Source organism: Pinus tabuliformis, chromosome 5_2 (genome assembly GCF_031772625.1).
Source record: "Pinus tabuliformis cultivar Carrire ecotype Pingquan chromosome 5_2, CPIR1, whole genome shotgun sequence".
NCBI classification, from domain to species: Eukaryota; Viridiplantae; Streptophyta; class Pinopsida; order Pinales; family Pinaceae; genus Pinus; species Pinus tabuliformis.
The window spans coordinates 736,774,763-736,797,776 of record NC_142306.1 but is presented as its reverse complement, the minus strand read 5'-3'; the positions used below and the strand labels follow the sequence as shown (position 1 = coordinate 736,797,776).

At 36.1% G+C, this 23,014-nt stretch overlaps 1 protein-coding gene across 1 annotated transcript; it reads right to left on the bottom strand.

Moving 5' to 3' along the window:
- Positions 1 to 378: 378 nt before the first annotated feature.
- Positions 379 to 1,597, bottom strand: LOC149161341 (uncharacterized). Its single transcript, XM_089435510.1, has 3 exons — positions 1,245 to 1,597; positions 1,093 to 1,147; positions 379 to 705 (listed from the first exon to the last, which is right to left on the bottom strand). The coding sequence occupies exons 1-3, from the start codon at positions 1,442 to 1,444 to the stop codon at positions 568 to 570; spliced, it is 393 nt and encodes a 130-aa protein (XP_089291636.1). The 5' UTR covers positions 1,445 to 1,597; the 3' UTR covers positions 379 to 567.
- Between the last annotated feature and the right edge of the window lie 21,417 nt (positions 1,598 to 23,014).

The following is a 23,014-nucleotide window of genomic DNA, read 5'->3' as shown; positions in this document are numbered from 1 at the left end:
ATCTAATTTACTTAGGAACATCATGATTAGAGGAAGGTTGTTACAGCCACCTTTTTCTTTTTTTTTTTCTTTTTAGTGAAATAGTTATCTTTCGTACAAAATATATATTTCCCAAGAGGAAGGTTGTTACAGCCACCTTTTTCTTTTTTTTTTTCTTTTTAGTGAAATAGTTATCTTTCGTACAAAATATATATTTCCCAACAGAGCAAGAAAACAAAAAAAACAGTTTTCACAACTATGTAACTACCGATCTAATTGCAAGCAGTTGTGAGAAACTGTCTTGAAATAGTAGAAAAGAAAGCATATCATATTTTGTAGAGGTTCAATTACGATAGACAGAATAGAAGAAAATAAAACAAGAATTTCTTTTCTGTGCAGAACATTTGTATCCATCTACAGCGATCTATTAATCTCTTTCATTAAACTACTGTGTGTGTTGACCAAGACAGAGCAGTGTATTTCATTTACAGCTAACTATTATTCTCTTTCATTAAACCACTGTGTGCATTGACCAAGGCCAGAGCAATGTATTTCTTTTCTTTTTCCAAAACAGCTATTTCCTACCAGCTATCTAGCAACAGGGTGTCTCGAGGACAGAAATAGCAGTAGTTGAAGACAATCGAGTAACAAAGAGCGAAAATTACAGTTCCAGCCAGTAACAAATTCCAAGCCCACGAAGAGCAGACAAACGACATGGAGAAGCCTCTGCAAAATCAACAGTCTCAGCTTAAAAAACGACCGCATTGCATATTCAAGTAACCCATAGCCATACAAACAAAAGTGAATTCTTTCTTTTCAAATAATAGTCTTGCATGAAAATAAGTTACAAAAAATACTAGAATAGCAATTGCCAAGATGGGACGAGTCCCATTAGAGACAACCCACGATAGACCCACGGTTTGAACACCTAGAAAATATTCAAGACTGTTGAGACAACATAATTAATATACAAAAAAGGCGTAGCGAAAGGTGGCCAACAGTAACCAAAGAGCCGAGTCCCTCAGAGCCAGACAAACTACCAGACAACAAAAGTGCTGGAACCATAACCCAAATAAGAATGAAACATATATCAATGACGAGGAGTCACCCTACCAAGTTCACCAGACAGTAGCCATCGTGGAAGCAGGCGTCCAAAGCAACCACCCACCTACAGTGACAGCCAACAGAAGGGTGTTAGAATCTGAGTACTCGTAACTGAAGCAAAAGGGAAAACAACAGCAAGGAAGAGGGTTTAGAAAGCTCACCAGAGGAGTGGACGGCACCGATGCGAAGAACCCACAACCAGGTCACAGCCACAAGAGGGAGTACTTGCTCGCAAGGAGCGGCTACCCTCAGTAAAAACAAAAATTGCGAAAAAGAAATGCAGCAGAGGCAGAGAGCTTACGTTGCCAAGCAGAGCCGAGGAACCAGTCCCTTGTGACCACAACGTGCAAAGGAACAACATAGAGAAAGAACCTGTTAACCAAAGGAACGAATAAGCAAGCAAACAAACAATTATACAGTGAAGGCACACAGAGAACAATTGAGTTACAGGACGGAGTGTTAACCCTCAACAAAATCGCAAACAAACCATCAACAAACGCTCACCACGAGCAGAGCAAAGCCAAGCGTTAAAGTGGCAAATGAAATGAGGGTTGGAGGAGTATAGTCAAAGCGCGGAGGGTGAAGACCAAGGGCAAGGACAAGTGTCCCCTCACACCTACCACCGTACACAGCAATTAACCGCGCCATCAAGCCAAAACAAAATATTTGTGTTAATCATTTGTTTAGTGTTAATCATAATTGCATTGACTTTATCCGATTGTTAATCACCATTTAATTATTGTTAATCTGCAAGCTAAAAGGGGCTGGTCCCATCATCTCCTCAGATTGGCGGTATGGGTTTTGTTAGGGTTTGGCAAGTGTTTAGGGACTACCCTGGAGACGGAATACAAGTCATTTTGTTGTTTTTGGTTTGGGATACGTTTTTCCATACTGCTCTAGGTGGCTAGGGTTTGACTTGAGCCTCCGTCAATATCTACAGTTCTCGTTGGCAGCATGAGAGTAGATGTAACTCTCGGACTCTTCCGCGAGTATATAGCCTCCATTTGTCTTGTGGAGACTGCGGAAAATTTCCCATTGTCCGAGAAAGAAGGCTATAAATATGGGTTCTCATAATTTAACTTGCGAAGGTAACGGTTCTTATTGGAAAGATTACAGCCAATATCATAGTTCTTCTCTATGTTTACATACCGTGTGAGTATATTTTCTGCATCTTTTAATTCTTGGTATGGTTTTTTTCTTTTCATGATATATGGAGTTACCATCCTCTGGCCTGATCAGTTATTTCTTGGATTTTGTTACGGTGTTGCTCGTCACACCTTCGCCAGGTAATTCCTTATTTTTTGGGCAAGAAAACCTTATTTTAAAGTTTTTGTTCACATACTCACTAGTTTATTGTAATCACGAGAGCTGGGGTCATATATGAATTTTCTCTCTGAAAAAAAATACTCACTAGTTTATTGGTAAATTGTATTGATGGATTATTATAAAGTTCCCCTCCATTCTTTGAGGGTTTACTCATCATCTATATTTATAGTTCTGTCATTTTTCTTTGTAATCTCATAGGCTTACGGTTGTTACGAATATTTTGAATTTTATTAAATTTCCTTTTTATTACAAGGGTTTTTACTCATTAACTCACTTTAGGGTTTGCCATAAATATATTATTTTCCTTTAAAATCTCTAGGGTTTTTTATTTTCCTTTAAAATCTCTAGGGTTTTTACCTATAAGGGAGTTTCTTGTTCTTTAACTCTAAATGAATGGTCGTTACCATCTTATTTTCGCATATTAATTTCCCTGCTATGTTAATCATTTATGAGTATATGCTTGGTAGATATAATAGAGTTCCTCTTTCTTTCTTTTTTCCATTTTAGTTTTGAGGTCGATATACCTTTGATTAAGTTTTGTTTATTTTTCTTTCCTAGAAACACATTCGAAGCATCCTTCTAGCTACACAAAGTAACTGGTTCTTAGCATAATACTTTTAAATTTAGTATAACCCTTATGGGTATTCAAGACTAATCATTAAACTTCTTTTATTCCTTTGCAGTTGATCACTAGTATGTATTAGCGCTATTGGTCACTTCTCACAAGACTCTAGAATTCTTACCCTAAGTTATAGAGTTATTAATCATGGAATTAAATTTCTTGTTCCAGGTTTGATTCATTCCTCAACCTCCTTGTTTCCATACTCGTGGCTCAATATTATAAGAATTTATACAATTTCATTTATCATTTAAAATCCTTTAGTTTTTTGTTTCCTTTATTGCGACATCTTAGGAATTTATAACTAATGTATCAACATAAGGACGCCTTTGGGCCTATACTGGACATTAAAATTATAACATATCAAGTTTTTTGATTGTATACATATATGTATGAAGCATGTTTAGAGTTCTAATTACTTTAATTTATGTCTTATGCATGATTTTTGTAGGATTTCAATTGTACAATTCAGTCAATAACTGATACTTAATGTAAAAATGGATTTCATAATTTTGATATTTCTATGTTACTTATTTTATTTTATTTTTATGTTTTTTTCCGGTATGGTTAAATATGTAAAGAGGTTTAACTTTTGTGGATTTTATAAGTTGGTATTCTTTTTTTCGAATACTTCTCCCATACTATAGTTTACTTTGAAGTCATTTGCATGTGTATCGAATTTATAAATGTTTGAAGGATCATAACCCTTTTCAAATTTCTTTGGTGATAATCCATTACTACCAATTATTGTTCACACATATATATATATGTGTGTGTGTGTGTGTATATATATATATATATATATATATATATATATATATATATATATATATATATTTCTCATGATACTGTAGTTAACTAGTTAACAAGAGATAATGCACAACTCCATTGTTCTCTCTTCAAAATTTGATTTTTTTTCTTTCCCATTCACTAGGAACTTTTAATTTTAAGTTTCTAATGGCCTAAGATAAGCCTACAAGCTAAAAAAAAATCTATAATAGATGTATACTTGTTTTTTCAGGAAAAACAAAACAAAACAAAATAGATCTTCTGAGAATATTTCCATTCTAGCTTATTTTCTACATTCCAGGACCTTTAATTCGTTTTCAAAAGAAAATAGAATAGATCTTGTACATTATAATATCTTGTAGGGTTCTCTGTATTTATAATATTGCCTTAGTTTTCTATTTTATCTATTGTTACCGGTACTTGCTAGTACAATCACACAAATGAACAGAATTAAAGTTAGTTTCTTACAGAGTTCATTCATACCTTATGAATGTATAAACATCTATAAAACATAGAATAAAATTAAAATACATTATTCAATACCTTATACTTTTATCTAAACAATATTCTTCTCTCTCTTTCATGTAAAAAAAGATTATAGTTCCTCAACGAAATAGTAAATATGTTTTTAACAAATTAAAACATTGATCCTAAGGAGTACATAATTCATAATCCATAATGCATAATCCTTATCTTTGACAGAGAAATAAAAGAACAAAGTTAAAACACAGACTTGAAGCATTTTTTGGAAAAACAATGGCTAAGTACTAGGTTCCTCCCAACTTTGACACAACAACTTTTCCTATCCTCCCAAGAAAATTAGGCCCGCAATTCTTCTTGTATGTCTCTTCTCATTATTTCTCTTCAGTCTCTGCTATTCCATTTTCTCAGAATGATTGAGACAAAAACAAGAGAGTTTTGACATTTAAAAAAAAAAAATCCATCTACTACTTTGGGTGGTTATTAACTACCTCCATCTCACCAACAAGTGGAAGGTAGTTAATTTCTCATTTATGAGCCTTTGTTTCCCACTTATGAAGACAACCCCTTGCCTTTTAGGAAACAATGAATTGGCCAATAATTCCAGAAATAAATCTAACTACCCAAACTAGATGCCTAGGACTTCTGATCGATAATAGTAATCTCTAAAAATAAAATTGCAATATTTTTCTCTTTCATCCACTTGTACTTAATCATTAATTTCCAGAATGTTTTTATTCATAAAATAAAACATAAATACAACTTGATAACAATAGCTATACATCAATCATTATCAATCAGATTATTGATTATTGAATATCTGTCAGTCTTTCTAATATAGCACATTAACTTCAAGTTTAAAATTATATATAATAAATCATCACAAAGTATTTAAGATGAGGGATATCACACGTTCATAATGTGTATGCATGATAAACACCAGCCCAATGCTCCTATAGATAGCATAACTAGAATTAGTGGTTACAATTTTGACAATACCTTTTAAATTTTCAACATACATATTAGATAGTAAATAAAAATAAAGACGATATCTTATTCATGATATTTTTTTTCTTTGGAACATCTTACCAATGCATTTGTATATAGAAAAATTATAAAAAAGAAACTCCGCAAAATAATGGAGAGTCAACACACTTTGACTACAGAGTGAGTGTTGTAGTCCCTAGCGAGGCAATGACTAATAATAATAATAATAATTAGTAATTATAATCGTCATATCAGGTTTCAAAATTTCATGATATGTTTTAGATAATAAGTAGTAAACATAATAATAATTTAATAGTCAATGGACTTTGACCACAAGGTAAATGCTATAGTCCTTGGCGAGGCATATACTACTAATAATAATAAACTGAACTACAAGTTTATGCCAACAATTAAAGTGTCATTGTGCTTTCTATGCACCCCCGCACCTCCACACTCCGCAAATTGCAATGTGAAATTATCATTATTTATTTTCCAATCTCACACTTTATTTGTCATTTTACTTAATGTAAGCAATTATTTGCATAGTTTGAATGTACAAAATATTTAATTTTGAAATAATAGAAAAACAAAGTATAAACTAGACACATTTTATTAGATATTGGAATGCAAAAGAGTTTTAGAAAAATTGCTTTGTGGGTGGTCTGATGTCTGGTTCTCAAAACTATGTTCAGTGGCTCTGAATGTGCAGGTGTGCTTGTGTGCGGGTATGAGAGAAGCGCATTGAAAGCTTCTTCCACCCTTTGCATAAATTTAAATGATTAAAACATATAACATTTTTTAGCTTTATAGTAAAATGAGTACTTCATCCTTTGAAACTCTTTGTAACACCCTCCTCCCACATTTACCCAAGCTAACCAGTAAACCGGGGTAAACATGTGACGAAGAGTCACTATGATATGTTTTGACTCCCCATGTACATTTAAGGAAGTGGAATCGACATGACAAGACAAAACTAACTTTACTCAGAAGCCACAGAACGTTCAGGATCCAACCAACCCTTTAAGGTGTCTAACCCCTAAGATAAATTGCTTTTTTCACTAACCTAGAGCCTTAGTCACTACCATGACAAGGCATGCATGCGACTAGGACCCTCTAGCCACTCCCAAAACAAGGCATCCATATGACTGCAGCCTTTTTCAGACAGTTCAATTCCATCTACCCTGGATTTTGTGTCGCTTTTTAAGGGCCAGGACTTAGGCTACTACCTAGAACTTCATGAAACTTCCATATATGATAGATAACATTGAAACAAGGTTACTAATGAAAAAGCTTGAACAAGGAATTGATCTGGCCCCTACTAGCAATGATAGGCATTTCGTCAAAAATATCATAAACATGAAATCTATAGGTCATAACAACAAATCTGAACATAGGAATATCATACTTATCTGAGAATCGTCAAAGAGAACTGATATATCCTCACAACAGCTTCATTTTTATCTATTAGGTAATTCATTCATTAACATTTTATATACTAACCAAAACATGATGAGAGCCATATATCATAATTGTCATAAACATGCTTATAACCATAAAATAACCAGAGATATATCAATGAGGAAACAACTATTAAAGCCACATAATGGCAAGCACATTTAATCATAAAATACCAAAGGAGAAAGGGTCCATATTAACATATGAAAATCCAACTAGGTTAGGGACTTCCACATACCACCTGACCATAGATTGGGTTGAACCAAATCTCTATTTCATCCAATCACCCTCGCGCCATATTCTAAGCATGAATGTGGGATCTCATGAAACAAATCAAACAAAACCAAACTAGGGCTTCCAAAGGCCAAACCACCTCAACCCTCAACTAGTTATTCCACCTCACGGTTGAGCATCACTAACCATCACCAGATCAGTCTCTACCCAATTTTTATATGGCTCTAGAACATTTGTTCTAACTAAGGCTTCCAGGACTAGTAACTCAACCCACAGTTGTTACTAGGCTCCAAAGCATTTTTCCAACTAGGGCTTCCATGACTAGTAACTCAACCCACCAAGGGCTCCAGAGTGTTTATCCAACCAAGACTAATAAGACTAGTAACTCAACTCAATTTTTTCCAGGACTTCCAGAGCATTTATCCAACCAAGGCTCCAGGAACTAGTAACTCAACTCACAGCCATAAGGAACATGAGAACCAACCAGAAAACAAAAGGAAAGAAACCCACAACACTGTGGCTATCCAGGAAATGGAAAAACTAGGCAAAACCATTGTCAATCTAGGAAATCCTACATGCCAATGACAGATCATAACCAAGAAACCACATGCATGTGCTATGCATGCCAAAACTAGGAAATAAATCATACATGTAATTTGGTACCTGTAAGAAAACCTATTGTAGTTGTTGATCCCCATGTCCTCTTGTGCTTTCCTACTCTTGTTTTGACTTCTTGATCCAAATCCCAAGTATGCCACACTCCTCCAAGAGTGCTCCAAGAAAACTCTAAGTGTACAAGAGTGTGAGAGAGAGAGAGAATAAAATGAGAGCTCCAAAAATGATTTGATAAAAATATAACACTAAAAGAAGCCATGAACTAATCCTCAAAATAATTTTTATCATTTAGGCCCTGATTTTATTCATTTTCCTTATTTTTGCTTCAATTTCCTCCTTACATGCAACCTGCAACCTTTAACCTTCCTTTTCTCTTAATTTCCATCATTTTCATAAATAAAATGCCAATTAATGCCTCTTTGTTTTTCAACACCTTTTCCAATTTCCCCTTATCCATATTAAATTGAAATGAACACTCACTAAGATGTTTTGCCCAACATTCGGCTTGGAATATGTGTCCCATTACCTTGGTTATTCTTTTGCCTTTATTAACTTTATTACATGGATTTTTAACCAGGGTTGTTACAGAACCCTCCCCCCTGGGGGAGCACCATCCTCGATGTTCAATGACACCTATAAACCAGAAAATCGTTGAAAATAGAACATACTGCCCATGGAGATTTATAAAAAATCTTGTTGCAGTATTTACAATGACCACTGTTGAAAACATGAAAATCATATCGTTTACTAGAGCTTTATAACATAGCTCATTACAATATTTAAAATAACATCCACATATATACTCATGCAAATTTGCTTCAACCAGCAAATAATCATACTATCTATGGAGCTTTATAAATCAATATTAATACATTATTTACAATAATATACACATACGCACATTTTCTCTAACCAACAAATAAAAGGATACAATGCCTGCATCCGCAACAAGGGAATCTAGAGGCTCACACCTCCACCCTCAAGGTAGAACCAAGATTCACCTCCTTCCCAGGAAGTCTAGAATTCATCTCCAAAGTCAAAGTTGCATCCAATGTCCAACACTACAATCTTGTGCCATTTGTCCTCTCAGTGAACAGTTACCGACTCATTTCTCCAGGACAAACTCCCAATATGCATCTAATTCGATCTGGGAATTCTCATGACCAAAACAAATCTATCCCCAACCTTCCCTTCTCTGCTACACAGCCCCTTGGGTAATCCAGTCACCCCCTTTTGTGCAATCACACACCTTCCAAGTTCCACGGGCATTCCCTCTCTTCTACAAAGTCCCTCAGATGACCCCTCCCTTGGCAAGACTTCCTCGCATCAGAAGGTCTGAAAACCAAGGCATATACCTACCTCAAAACCATCACACTAGTTATAACATGCTCATGTAAATAAATGGACACTATTGCCCTACTCTTGAAGTGCTTTACCCGCATACTATTGCATGTTCCAATTCCTTTCACTGACGCTACTAATTCTTGCAGTCGATTTGAACCACCCAATCCGGGCATCTTCCATTGCATGTTCCAATTCCTTTCACTGACGCTACTAATTCTTGCAGTCGATTTGAACCACCCAATCCGGGCATCTTCCATGTTTTCTTGTATCACGCACATAATTTCCATTACAATCAAAATCAATTGAAATAAATTCAAATCATACCTCATTGGTGGACCGTTAATAGGCACACTGGCAATTATATTCACTTCCTATCACAACAAGTCAAACTAGTTGTTTGATCAAATCATCATGTATAAACTTATCACATCCAATTAGCTCAAAAATAAACCATAATAAATCAAAACCATGAATCACATGCAATCATAATAAACTATAATCATAGATCACATGTAACCATCATAAATCACAGTCATAGATCACATGCATAATTAAATATGAAATAAAATATTGATACTTATCCCTCAATTGTTTCTTGCTTCTACCTTTGTCCTTTGTCGTTTTTGTACACACACCATATCGGTTGCCACACCCGACAAGAACCTATTTCCTTCTCTCCTCTTTAATCACGTACACATATTACACACAATATACATCACAATACATACACTTACACCTGGTGTACAACAAAACACAATACATACACCTACACTTGGTGTACAACACAATACATATATGTACATAGAGTACAACATAATGAATACACATGTCACAATACAACAACTACACAATCCCCGTAACACAATAACATAGTACCACACGTGCACAACACAACATGTATGACATATACACAATACCACGTGTACATAGTTCCACCTGCACAACGTGTACACAACACCACTTGCATAATGTGTACACATCACCACTTGTGCAAAGCACCACATGCATGATGTGTACACAACACCAAATGTACACAGCACCATATGCACGACATGTACACAACACCACCTGCACACGACACCCCATGTACAACATGTGCACAACATCGCATGCACACAACACCACATGTACATAACATCCCATATACAACATGCACGTAACGCCATATGTACATGACACCACATATGCAGCATGCACAAAGCACCATATGTACACAACATTGCATATCCAACATGCACACAACACTGCATATCCAATATGCGCACAACACTATCTGTACACAACACTGCATAAACGACATGTACACAACACTGCATTTATACAACAACACAGGTACAACATGTACAATATGCACAACATATACACAATAGTAGTATTGCACATCCAGAGACTACGTTGTCTCTACCAAGAAACCATGCTTCTAGTGTCTTTCCAGCAACCATGCTTTCCCTAGCATGTCGCAGATCACACTGCTTTCATTTTGTTGATGTACCCCTCAACATTACCTTCCATAACATATACATAGTATAATCACATAATATCAATTCATATCCACATGATATTGACCTCATAGATTTGTCAAGGCTACTCTTCCCACTTAATTCCTCATAAGACCAGGAACTTCTCCATGCCAATCACCTACATAAGCAATCATTTCTCCACAAGCATGATCCTTGATGACCCTATTAAAAAATGACATGCATACATACATATAAACATTATCATAAAAAAATCATGATCTTTGATGACCCTGCCAAACTACAACATACATACATACATGTATACATATATCGACAACGATATAATCATGATCACAACATAATTACCAAATATCATAAGGTCAAGGTTAAGATAACTCCTTTTATTCACGCATCACATGCACAACACTGAGAACAACAATTCCCAACAAAGCCAAGGCATATAACACCTTAAATCCATTCACTTTACCTTTCATGTTACCTTTCTCATTATTGCCCTACCACCGTCCATTTACACCAATGGACTTAATCAAACTAACTAGTTGTCATAATCTTCCCTTCAACCTCCCTTTACTCATACACTTGGCTTCATCCGAGTCTTTCATTATTTGTTGAGTTCAATGTAGCTCTTCCCGAGCTCCATTAACTTTCCTCTTTCCCAACCAAATCCCAAGACCCTGAAAACATAAAAGACAAGAACAAAAAGCAACCAAGAAGAAAACCATGAAAAACCAATAACAATACAACACCACAAACAAAGTGGCATGATCATGCACCAAACATAAACGAAACTGAAAATCAAGCACAAAAAAATCACAAAAGATTGAAAGCATAAAACTGGCAACAAACACCATGACTCAATTCCCCATGGGTTCCCAATGCTTCCAAGGGAAATCTCAACCCAAGCCTTCTTCAAGATTTCATGGCAGTCTCTTTTTCCATGCAGCCCCTGCATCATACTGCCATAAACATATAATTATCAATGTATAAATAAATATAAACATATATTGGTTACCTTACCTTGTTGTACCCAACACATTGACCTGTAACTGAACTTGTACATATATCATCTGTCAAGGGACTTCAATTCCTTAATGAATACAGCTATAAATAAAAACCAGTTGTTATACCTGTCAAATACATGTTCATGAATATAGCACATTTCCACATAATGTCAAACAAAATCAAGGTTAAGAAGACTTCATGTATTCATGCAAAGTACTCATTCTTTTGTAATTATGGTTTCCAAACGTAGCCAAAGGAATTCTCACCCAATTCCTTACATGCACTCATTCATTTGGAATTATGGTTTCCAAACGTAGCCAAAGGAATTCTCACCCAATTCCTTTATTTTAACTTTCACCTTGCTGCAATTAAGTCTTATTACATACTATCACATCACCCAGTTGTTAGTTATATAAACATATCAACTATTATCTTGTCACGCTAATACCAAACATGTTTCTCTACCACTCGCCACACATGTCATTCACATGTTCCAAATATCCAGATATCATTTCTATTAATTTGAAATAAACCTTTATCAAGATTAAGAACCATGTCATAATCAAATCACAGTCAATAGCCATAATACTACAACTAATGACTACTTACACTTAAGTGTGTATTAGCTATCTCAACACATATTTGTTAGTACAATTGTCTTGAAACTTCATGCAATCTTATAGACATGTACTCATATCATGCAATTAATCAAACATTAAAACAATAGATAGATGACATAATAGACACCAAACACAAAATAGACGATATAATCAAACATTCAAACACCAAATATATGACATAAGCAACTCATACCTCAATTTATCTCAGGGGAGTCTATCACATCTGCACAAGTCAGTCTGAATTAGTACGACACAATATCACAAATATATTGACTCATACATGAATATCATAACCATATCCATCTGCATAGACCAATCTAGATTAACATGATACATAATAACATCAAGATCTTAGATGAAATAACCATAATAATCATGTGTACGACTACAATGCATATAACAACAAATTAACTACCATGCATGACTATCTGACGCATGTGCATATGACTATACTAATTAACTAGCATCTCCTAAGCATATAACCGCAATAGCAATAGAATCAAAAGCATGTATATAACCCTAATGCATACAATAACCATTAAACAACATACTCGCATGCCCAACATACAAACCTATATGATGATCTGCTCTTACCCCAAGGTCTAGTGCTGCAACCTTGCCTTCATAATCTGCTTCTCTTGTTCTATCTCAACCAACACATTAGAATCATGATGACACAACTGCATACAATGACCTCATGCATGAAAAACTTCATCATGAGAATGCATGCATAACAACATATAGACGCTAACATGCATAACAAATTCATATACAACCTACATGAATTCATGACAAATGCATCCCAACAACAACATCATCAACTTCTACATGTCAACACAATGTTGAGTCCCAAACCTGCATCTTCCCTATATATCTTTTCAGCCTTCTTTTCCATTTACTTGATCCACCAAGCTGTCAAATCATTGCATATTAGTCTAAAAAGAGCTTATGTAATGGTTTCCTAACTATGTTTATGATTGCTGTTTGATTTAGATTTTTGTTCAAGCAGCTACGGAAACTTGTCACTTTCTGCAGCCAGCTCAAGTTTCTACAGCCATTTTATTAAAGACTATGTTACAGGTGTCCAATGGAGGAACCGGCCACATGGGCAAGCTTCAAGTGACATGTACATGGAGCGTGTCCCCTCAGTTCAGCCGAATCACTCACAAACAACCATGGTCAAAGGAGGGGTCAAACCAAGAGTTTTACGGTGGCACGACTCTGTTTTGCCCACGTGAAGGTTTGCGTGGCACGATCCTCAATTTCCGGAGGTGTTGGCACACCTGTGGATCAACCTGTGAACTGAATCGAGCAGCCACCACTCCATGGATTTAACTGTCATAATTACCATACCACTAGATCTCACGCCGTGGAGATTTACGTATCTGTTTGGCAGCGCAGAATCTAGGAATTAGCTGCAGCATTTTCACTTATAAATAACGCGTTGGTATATGCTGGATAGTTAGCTTTTCAGATGTAATTTTGACTGTTGTTATAAGCCCAATGTACCGTGCTTTACTTTTGTCTTATTACTGCACTTTTATATATGAGAAGACAACATTCTTGAATCCGATTTGTGACTGAGTATTGACTGGCTGAGGTTTCAGAGGGCCCTTGTACACCAAGGCTCTGTATCTATTAAATAGTTTCTTACTTGCTTTCATTTACTGCTTTTATAATCATTAGCTTGTATATATTACGTTGTTCTAATAATCATGTTAACTGCTGTCCATATTTTCTTTTATGTTTTCTTGACTGTTAGCTGATCAGTGCTTTTCTTACAGGTTTTTGTAGGCAGCCCGGGCAAATTTACATATTTTTAATGACTACTGACATGAGATCATCTTGTCCTTTCTGCTGATTTTCATTTACTAAGTTTTAATTCCAGCATTGTCACTTATTTCAATTTTTCTTTGCTTATTTACTTTTTTGCCACTTAGATATCATATTACTCATCTGTTTATGATTTCTTTCCTATAGCCAAGCGACTCAATTAGTGAGGAATCAGAATATTACTTGATGTAGTATGATTTAGTTTGCTTTCCTGCAAGTTAGAGATTAAATTACTTATGTCATTTTCAAAAAGTGAAATATGAATGAGTAGTCAAATCTTTGTTTCCTTTTATGCAATTTGATTTCCTGCAATTTAGATATCATATTACTCAGCTTGTTTATGATTACTTCCTATAGCCGGAGCGAGTCGAAAGGTGAAGGGTCAGAATGTGGGTTGAAGTAGTGTGATTTAGTTTGCTTTGCTTTCAGTTTTTGAGTTGCTTTGAGTTCAGTTTTTATTTTCTTTTCATACAGAAGTAAGGACACTGGGCCATTGTCACTAGTTCATTGTTTTGGTACATTTATTTTCTTTTGAGAATTGATTTCATCACAGTCAGTTTGAAACCTTCTTTTTGAGAACTTTAAAGTTTGGAAAATCATTGTAGAAATCACCATTACCATCCATACTTGAATCATTGTAGAAATCGCCATTACCATCCATACTTGACTTTCAATTTCGCCATCTCACACTAGGGAATCCACAGAAGATAAACCCAAAAACAAACTAAAAAAAAAACTCTAAAACGACAAAAGACTAAGAAATCGGTTATCTTGCATATACAGTGCACTTCACTTCAGCAATTTACAACTCCCGGATTGACATTTTAAATAGCAATTTAGGACACACTAAATTGACCAAACATTTTGGCGCTGTTGCCGGAGAAGTGAAACTAGGTGGCCAATTTCTTAAAAAAAAAAGAAACAAGAAAATTTCAAGGAAGGAAAATTGATAACCTCTCAAAGTATGCTCTCCTCTTGCACCTAGTGTGAACTGGAGGATCAGAAAAGAGAAAGTTATTGGTTTAATAATTTCTTGAGTATGCTCTCTTCTTGCACCTAGAGTGACCTAGAAGATCAGAAAGAGAATTATTAGCCCGACTTGAAGAAAAATAAAAAATGACATGCATAGAGCAAGAGATTCTAGGGGAAGGTTTTTAGCTAGGGCTAAGAGTTTGATTTTTACAACTCCATCTACTTCAAGGAATAGACAAGAGACACCTCCATCATCTCCAATTCACACTCCTAGCCTTAGGATTCCTAGAATTCAAGAGGCAGTAGTTGAATTAGGAGACTCTCCCACACCATCCATCGAATCTGAATTAGGAAAAGATCATTTATTTCCTTCTACAGGGAGACACATTGTAATTGAAGAAGTAGAATCACCTGAGGAAGAAGAGGGAGAAATTCCTCCTCGTTCGCCATTAGTAGAGGAACCATAGGACTCTGAAGTCTCTGAGGAAACTATCATGACAGAGGAAGTAGTAAACGGATTTGGTAGAGGTAGAGGTAGAGGAGGAGGAGGAGGAAACAATGGAGGAGGTAGAGGTAACAATGGGGGAAATAGGGGTGGAGATAATTCATTCGGATTTCCTATAGTTAATGAGGATTCTCGAGCAACAATGAAAAACATCTCACCATCTGTCCTCCCAAACTTTCATGGGTTAAGAAATGAGGATCCTGAAACATTTCTATTTGAGTTTGAAGTCGTGTGTCGAACTTATGATTATCTGGAAGACTCTCAAAAACTCAAATTGTTTCCTTCAACATTGAAAGGAGCTGCTTTGAAATGGCTCATGGGATTACTCACTCAATCCATTAGGACTTGGAATGATATGAAACAAACATTTTTGGATAGATACATGGACTATTGTATGCCCACCAATCACAAGGATGAGGTATTCAAAATGGTGCAAAGAGAAGATGAAAACTTGGAGTATTTACTTGAAAGATTCCAATACAACCTGAAAAGAGAAAAAATGAGTAACTTAGATGAGGAAACCTTGAAAGCCCTTCTATTAAAAGCCATTAGAGATGAATGGATAGATATTTTGAACATGTTGGGAAAAGGAGATATATCTCAACTTCCAATTCATGATATAGCAGAGCTATGTGTCCATCTCTCAAGGGGAAAATCTAAAACTGGAAAAGGGCCTAGAGATCCTTCTCTCATTAGAGAAAAAAAATTTGCAACTGGATCAGTAAGTAGGGCTGAGATTGGCAACATGCTTGATGAATTCAAAACTGATATCTTAGGGAGTCTTAGTGAGCAACAAGACACCCTTAACATACAAAACAAGCAAAAAGCAGAAGCTGAAGCTTTGGCCATCTTTTGACCAAAATGTAGAAAGGAACATGCTCTAAGGGAATGTCCCTTGGATGCAAAAGTTGTAGAAACATGTGTGATTTGTTCATAAAATCATGAGACCAAGGATTGTCCTTCAATTCCTGGGCTCAAAGCTGTCTTTCAAGAAGATCCAAATACAATTGAGTCTCTTTGTTTTGTTGCAAGGAGACCTTGGCAGGGGCAACAAAACCAAGGGTTTAATAACTCTATGAAATTTCAACCCCCACCAAATTGGAATCCTTGGCAACAACCTTGGTCCCAACCTCAAAATCCTTTTCAATCATGGGTACAAGGTATGCAAAATCCTTATGGGAGATTTGCTCAATTTTATCAATATCCTCCATCTTTTCAAACCCAACAAGCTCCACAACTTCCAAATCAAAATCCACAACTATCATTGCCATTTCAACAACAACAACAACCTTCTCAACAGAATCCAAATTCTCAACTCTTGCTTCCATTCCAACAGAAGCTAAATCAACTACCTTCTCAGCCATTGCCAAACCCCAACAATAAAAACCCTCAAAATGCTTACATGGTAGAAGGACAACAATTTCCTACCTATATGATTGTTCCTCTCAATGATGTACAACTCAGATCTGGTAGAGTTTTAGATAAGCCTTCTATAGATGCTCAAAAGCAAAACATTTCTGAGGAAGATTCTCTTGAAGCCAATAAAGGTTCTAAAGCATCTCTTCAAAACCCAAGCATTCAAAAAAAAAAAAGAATCAACCCCCACAACTCCTATAGTTGAGCAACCTGCATCTTTATCCACACCTCATTTTCCTGAAAGACTACAAATTGACAAAGGGGTGGAAAAACAAATCATGTTGCCTGACTATGATTTCCTAGATGAATTAAAGAATGTCTGTATCAAGATTCCCTTGTTACAAGCCATTAGAGAGATTCCTATTCTAGCAAAAACAATAAAGGATTTGAGTCTCAAAATACCAGGAAGGAAACCAAGAGATACAAGAAGAATCCACCTGGTAGGAAAAATTGTAGATATCATGATGGGAAAAATTACTATGCAGAAGTATGTAGATCTCGGTAGTCCAATTGTCAAAACACATATCAATGGGGTAGAAATTCCAAATACTTTGATTGATTTAGGGGTTGCTATCAATATTATGAGTAGACAGACTATGGAACAGTTGAAACTTCCTAATCTTCTTTTTACACCTACTTTACTACAACTTGCAGATCAATCAATTATCAAACCAGATGGTGTATTAGAAGACATTTTGGTCTCCTTAGACTCTTGGGAATATCCAGTAGATTTCATGATTTTAACTCCCAAGAGTAATTTAGGAGGACACCCTCTCATCTTAGAAAGACCTTGGCTAGCCACAGCTGATGCTTTTATCAGTTGTAGGTTTGGGGATATGTATATTTCTGATAGTAATTCGACAAAGAAATTCAATCTGTATCCTCCAGCAAAAGCAATTACAGAAATAGGAGATAATGAGTGGGTTGATGATGAGGATACTATACAACCTGTCTTTACCATTTCTGAAATCAGTGAAGATAGTCAAATTCTGAACACATTAGAAAACTTTGAAACATCTTCAAAATATGACCACACACAATTTCAGTTAGATTCTGACATTGAGTATCTATCATCTATACAAATGTCTCTTTTCTCTATGGAAGAGTTTGGTAGTTCCGCCATTGAGATCTTTCCAGGTAAAACATTGAATATCAACAAAAACTTGGAAAGATCACAACAGGGAGAGCTAACCAAAATCTTGCAAAAACATTCTACTGCATTTGCATGGGAGTATACTGATATGAAAGGTATTGACCCTAAAACTTGCATTCATCACATCTACATCGAGGAAAACAGTAGACCAATCAGACAACCTCAGAGAAGGATGAATCCAAACCTTAGGGAGATAGTGAAAGAAGAGCTCCAAAAACTACTCAATGTAAACTTCATTTATCCAATTTCAGATAGCCGATGGGTTTCTCCTTTGGTTATAGTACCTAAAAAAAATGGTAAATGGAGGGTATGCATTGATTACAGGGAATTGAACAAAGCAAATTTGAAGGATCACTTTCCTTTACCCTTTATCGATCAGGTAATAGATACTTTAGCAGGCAAAAAGTATTTTTCATTCTTGGATGGTTTTAGTGGCTATAATCAGATTCAGGTAGCACTTGAAGATCAAGATAAGACCACATTTACCTGTCCATGGGGAACTTTTGCTTACCGAGTACTTCCTTTTGGATTATGTAATGCACCCGCAACATTTCAAAGGGCAGTACTAGGAATCTTTTCCAATCTAATCCATGATTGTGTAGAGGTTTATATGGATGATTTTACAGTTTATGGTAATTCATTTGAAGAGGCATTAGAGAATTTGGAAAAATTCCTTATAAGGTGTAAAGAAACAAACCTTTCATTGAGTCATAAAAAATGCTTTATGATGTTTACTGAAGGGATTGTTTTAGGACATCATATTTCAGGGGATGGGATTAAAGTTGATAGATCAAAAGTTGAAGTCATATCCAAGTTGCCTATTCCAAATTGTCAGAAAGATGTTAGAAGTTTTCTTGGATTTACTGGATACTATAGAAGATTTATCGAAAACTTCACCAAGATAGCATCTCCACTCTTCAAATTACTTACAAAAGACTGTGAATTCAAATGGGATCCTGATTGTCAATCTGCATTTGAAACTTTGAAAACAAGAATATCTGAAGCACCCATTTTGAGAGGGCCAAATTGGAAACTCCCTTTCCATATTTCTACAGATGCTTCAGATACAACTCTAGGAGTTGTGTTGGGTCAAAAGGATTTAGTTCCTTATGCCATTTACTACACCTGTTAAAAATTTGACTCCCACCGAGTTAAACTATACTGTGACTGAAAAAGAGTTCTTAGTTGTTGTTCATGCAATCAATAAGTTTAGACATTATATAACAGGCTATGAAACTTTTGTCCATACTGATCATTCTGCAATTAGATATCTAATGAACAAACCTGTTACTAATGGTAGAGTTACAAGATGGCTCTTACTTTTACAATAATTAAATATCACTGTGTTGGATAGACCAGGGAAACAAAATACAGTAGTTGATTTCTTGTCTAGAATCCAAAATACTAATGAAGATTCTCCTGTAGAGGATAAGTTTCCAGATGAATATTTATTTGCAGTAACTATTAAGACTCCTTGGTATGCAGATATTCATAACTATTTGGTTACAGGGAAGCTACCTCCACATTTATTTCCTAGTGAAAAAAGAAGAATTATTGAGGAGAGTTCGAATTATTCATGGATTTCTAATGAATTGTTTAAAACAGGGCTAGATTGTGTGATCATAAGATGTGTTCGGGAAGATGAAATGCCTGACATCCTTAAGGCATGTCATGATGAACCATGCGGTGGACACTTTACTGACAAAAGGACGGCCTATAAAATCCTTTCTTTAGGATATTATTGGCCTTCCCTCTTCAAAGATGCAAAACAATATGTCAGAAGGTGTGACAGCTGCCAAAGAGTTGGGAGACCGACTCTTTCAAATGAAATGCCATTACAACCACAGGTACTCATCAAACCCTTTGAAAAATGGGCTTTATATTTCATTGGACCCATTAATCCACCATCTAAACAGAAGAAGTATATATTGGTATGCACTGATTATGTCACTAAATGGGTAGAAGCCAAAGCATTGCCTTCTGCCACTGAAAATTCAGTTTTTCATTTTCTTTATGAGGACATTTTTACTCGTTTTGGTGTCCCAAGAGAAATTGTGACAGATCAGGGAAGTCAATTTACATCTAACTTGATGGATAAGTTGATGGAAGAATACAAAATCAAGCACAGAAAATCTACTCCTTACCATCCGCAAGAAAATGGCCAAGTGGAGTCTACAAATAAAGTTCTTGAGAGCATCATCACCAAAACTTTCCATCTACACAGAAGAGATTGGGCCGAGAGGCTTCCTGAAGTCTTGTGGGCCTACAGAACTACATGGAGGAATACAACAGGGCATTCTCCATATGAACTTGTTTATGGGAAAGAAGTCTTGCTCCCCATTGAGTTTCAAGTCAAGACTTTCAAGATGGCAGTTCAGTTGGGGATAAATCTATCAGAAGCCCAAAAGCATAGAATGGAGCAGTTGAATGAGCTAGATGAGATCAGACAAGAAGCAATTTTAAGGACTAATCTAGTTCAACATCAAAGAGCTAAGTGGCATGACAGATATATCAAAGAGAAAAAGTTTCAAGAGGGAGATTGGGCGCTACTGTTTGATTCCAAGTTTAAAGACTTCAAAGGTAAATTTCAGACCCATTGGCTTGGGCCATATGAGATTGAAAAAGTCTTTAACAATGGAGTGGTAAGAATCAAGACCATTGATAAATTTCAAACTCCTCTCATTGTGAATGGCCACCGATTGAAAATTTATCATAAGCCACTCTCAAAAGAGGAATTTGTCAAAATGTTTCAAGAGAATTCTGCAATAAGGCTGGTGAAGAAGAATCCTTCTTCCCCACAGGCCTAGCCTTTATTTCTTTCAGTTAAAAAATAAAATAAATAAATTGTATAAGCCTGAAAACCAATCATAGATTAGCAGTCTTATACAGAAAATATTGAGTGAAAATCAGGGACACCTGACACTATATTTTCCAAAAAAAAAAAAAAAAATCTCTCATCTCCTTTTTCCATCTTCACTCCACCTCATTTGCCATTTCACTCCATCTCCATCTCATTCTCATTTTCATTTCATTTCACTTCACTCTGCGTCACTTTCACTCCATTCCACTCATTTCATTTTCATTTCATCAATAAAAGTCCCTTTCAGGACTATTTTCACTCAGTTAGTTCTTTTCTAACTATCTTTGTTCAGCTAAGTGGGTGTTGTCTCAGTTTCCGCAGCTGGAAGCAGCTTTCGCAGCCGGAAACAGTTTCCGCAACCAGAAACGATTTCCGCAGCCAACACCACTCTGTTTTTTTCAATTCACAGTCACAATGTTAGTCCAAAAATCATAAAAATGCAGGTGTAATTGAGCAAATGCTATGAAGACATGGAGAATCTCCAAGACATCAAGGAAGAGCAGTTGGTTAAAAGCTATGAGCAAGAAATGACAAGGTTTCCAAAGGTATGAGCAAATTTTTTTATCAAATAGCAATTAAAGTCATGATTATGCATAGTTATCAAACCATAAAAGCTCTACTATGTGCAATGATTTGGTACGATAGCTCCATTACCCACCCCTATTCCACGATATTATTCCACACGCCATGCATTCATTTCTTAACGGTCTCATGATTGATTTTCGAGTTTAAACTCAAGTCGAATACACTTTCATTTACCACCTATACTCATGAGATGTGACCTACCCCATTACGGCTCCTCTCCACCGCATTTCTCGCAGCCATCCATTAAAACGTGTAATATTTCGTACGCAGCCGTTAATTCAAAAATCTCGACTTCACTCCGTTCACTCACCATTCTATTAAGATCATCCTCTTCACATACATGCATTTCAACTTGTGAACTCATTTGCGGCTGCTCATCCTCTGTTCCGCCTGTAATCCAAAGCATTCCCGTTACCTACTACCGATTGCAGCCACTGCATTTTACCATAAACCCTACAACCGAGCCACCTTCCCTCTGCTAAACCCTCACACGCAATTGAATTCTCAGTTGAAATTCAAAACAGAGGAAGGAATGGGAAAATTACTAAGGGCAGAACCAGAAGGACCGAAATATTTAGAAGGTTACCCTTGAGCAAAAGATTTGTTGAAGAAAGCCAAATGGTTACGCTTCATCCAAAAGTTTAAGGGCTATAATAAAGAGGTAACCAAAGCTTTTGCACGGTCTTTCGATGGCCAAATGGTGGAGATTGGAGACTTGAAGCTCACGGTGACTGAAACAACAGTAGCAGCTGCCACAGGCTTACCCCAGGAAGGTGAGCGATGGTTCAAAAACAAAAGCGTGGATGAACAGGCATGGAGAATTATGCTAAAAAACCCAGGTATGGACACCACTGTTTACTAAAGGAATTCCTATTCATGCATTGAAAGAAGAATGGGCCAGTCTGCTGTTAGTTATCCAAAAATTTATCACTTGCGAAGGACGCTTTGGTTCAATGTACATGTACCATGCTAGACTGTTGATGAATTTCTTAGAGAGTCAAACTCTTAATTTGCCTTATTTCTTACTGTTGAGTTTGAAAAAGATGAGTATTACAGTCCAAAAACACATAGGCAATATAGAACCTCATCTATATCATCATGGACTCGTAAAAATTCTCATTGAGGACCAACTAAAGAAAAACAAAGATACCTGGGAACAATTCTTGATAAGAAACTACTCTCAAGAGCCATCTAAGGCATCTGAAAGTAGTACACCAAAGACACCAAGAAAAAGTAGGAGAAAAGAAAAGAGTGCCATAGTCCAAGACTCTCCTACTACAGAAACTCAAGAAGTTGGTCAAAAAGAAAAAGAAAACAGAACTAAGGACAAGAAACAGAACAAAGTGAAAGGCAAAAGAACAATCCAAGAAGTCTACCAATCACCTGAGCCATCCATAGAGGAGGATTATCAACCACTGTCGGAGAGATTAGTGCATCTTCAAAAACAGGCTACTATAGCAAAGAAAAAGGAAAAAGGGAAACAGAACATACAAGAAGGGAGTACTAGTCCACCATACTTAAGGAGTGAAAGGGGAGTAAAACACAAGTAAAATGGCCCCACTTCATTGACTTGTGCGGTGAGACACCCGAGAAACCTCCAGCTGGCCGTAGTCCACCTCGTCCTCAGCCAAGTATTGAAACTAGTCCTCCACATA

Bases quoted from the DNA above. Each gene is read 5' to 3' on its own strand.
- LOC149161341 (XM_089435510.1), bottom strand. From the start codon at position 1,444: ATGTTGTTCCTTTGCACGTTGTGGTCACAAGGGACTGGTTCCTCGGCT. The intron at 1,148-1,244 runs GTGAGCTTTCTA...CTGTCACTGTAG, and splicing joins CGGTGCCGTCCACTCCTCTG to GTGGGTGGTTGCTTTGGACG. The intron at 706-1,092 runs GTAGGGTGACTC...TTGATTTTGCAG, and splicing joins GCTACTGTCTGGTGAACTTG to AGGCTTCTCCATGTCGTTTG.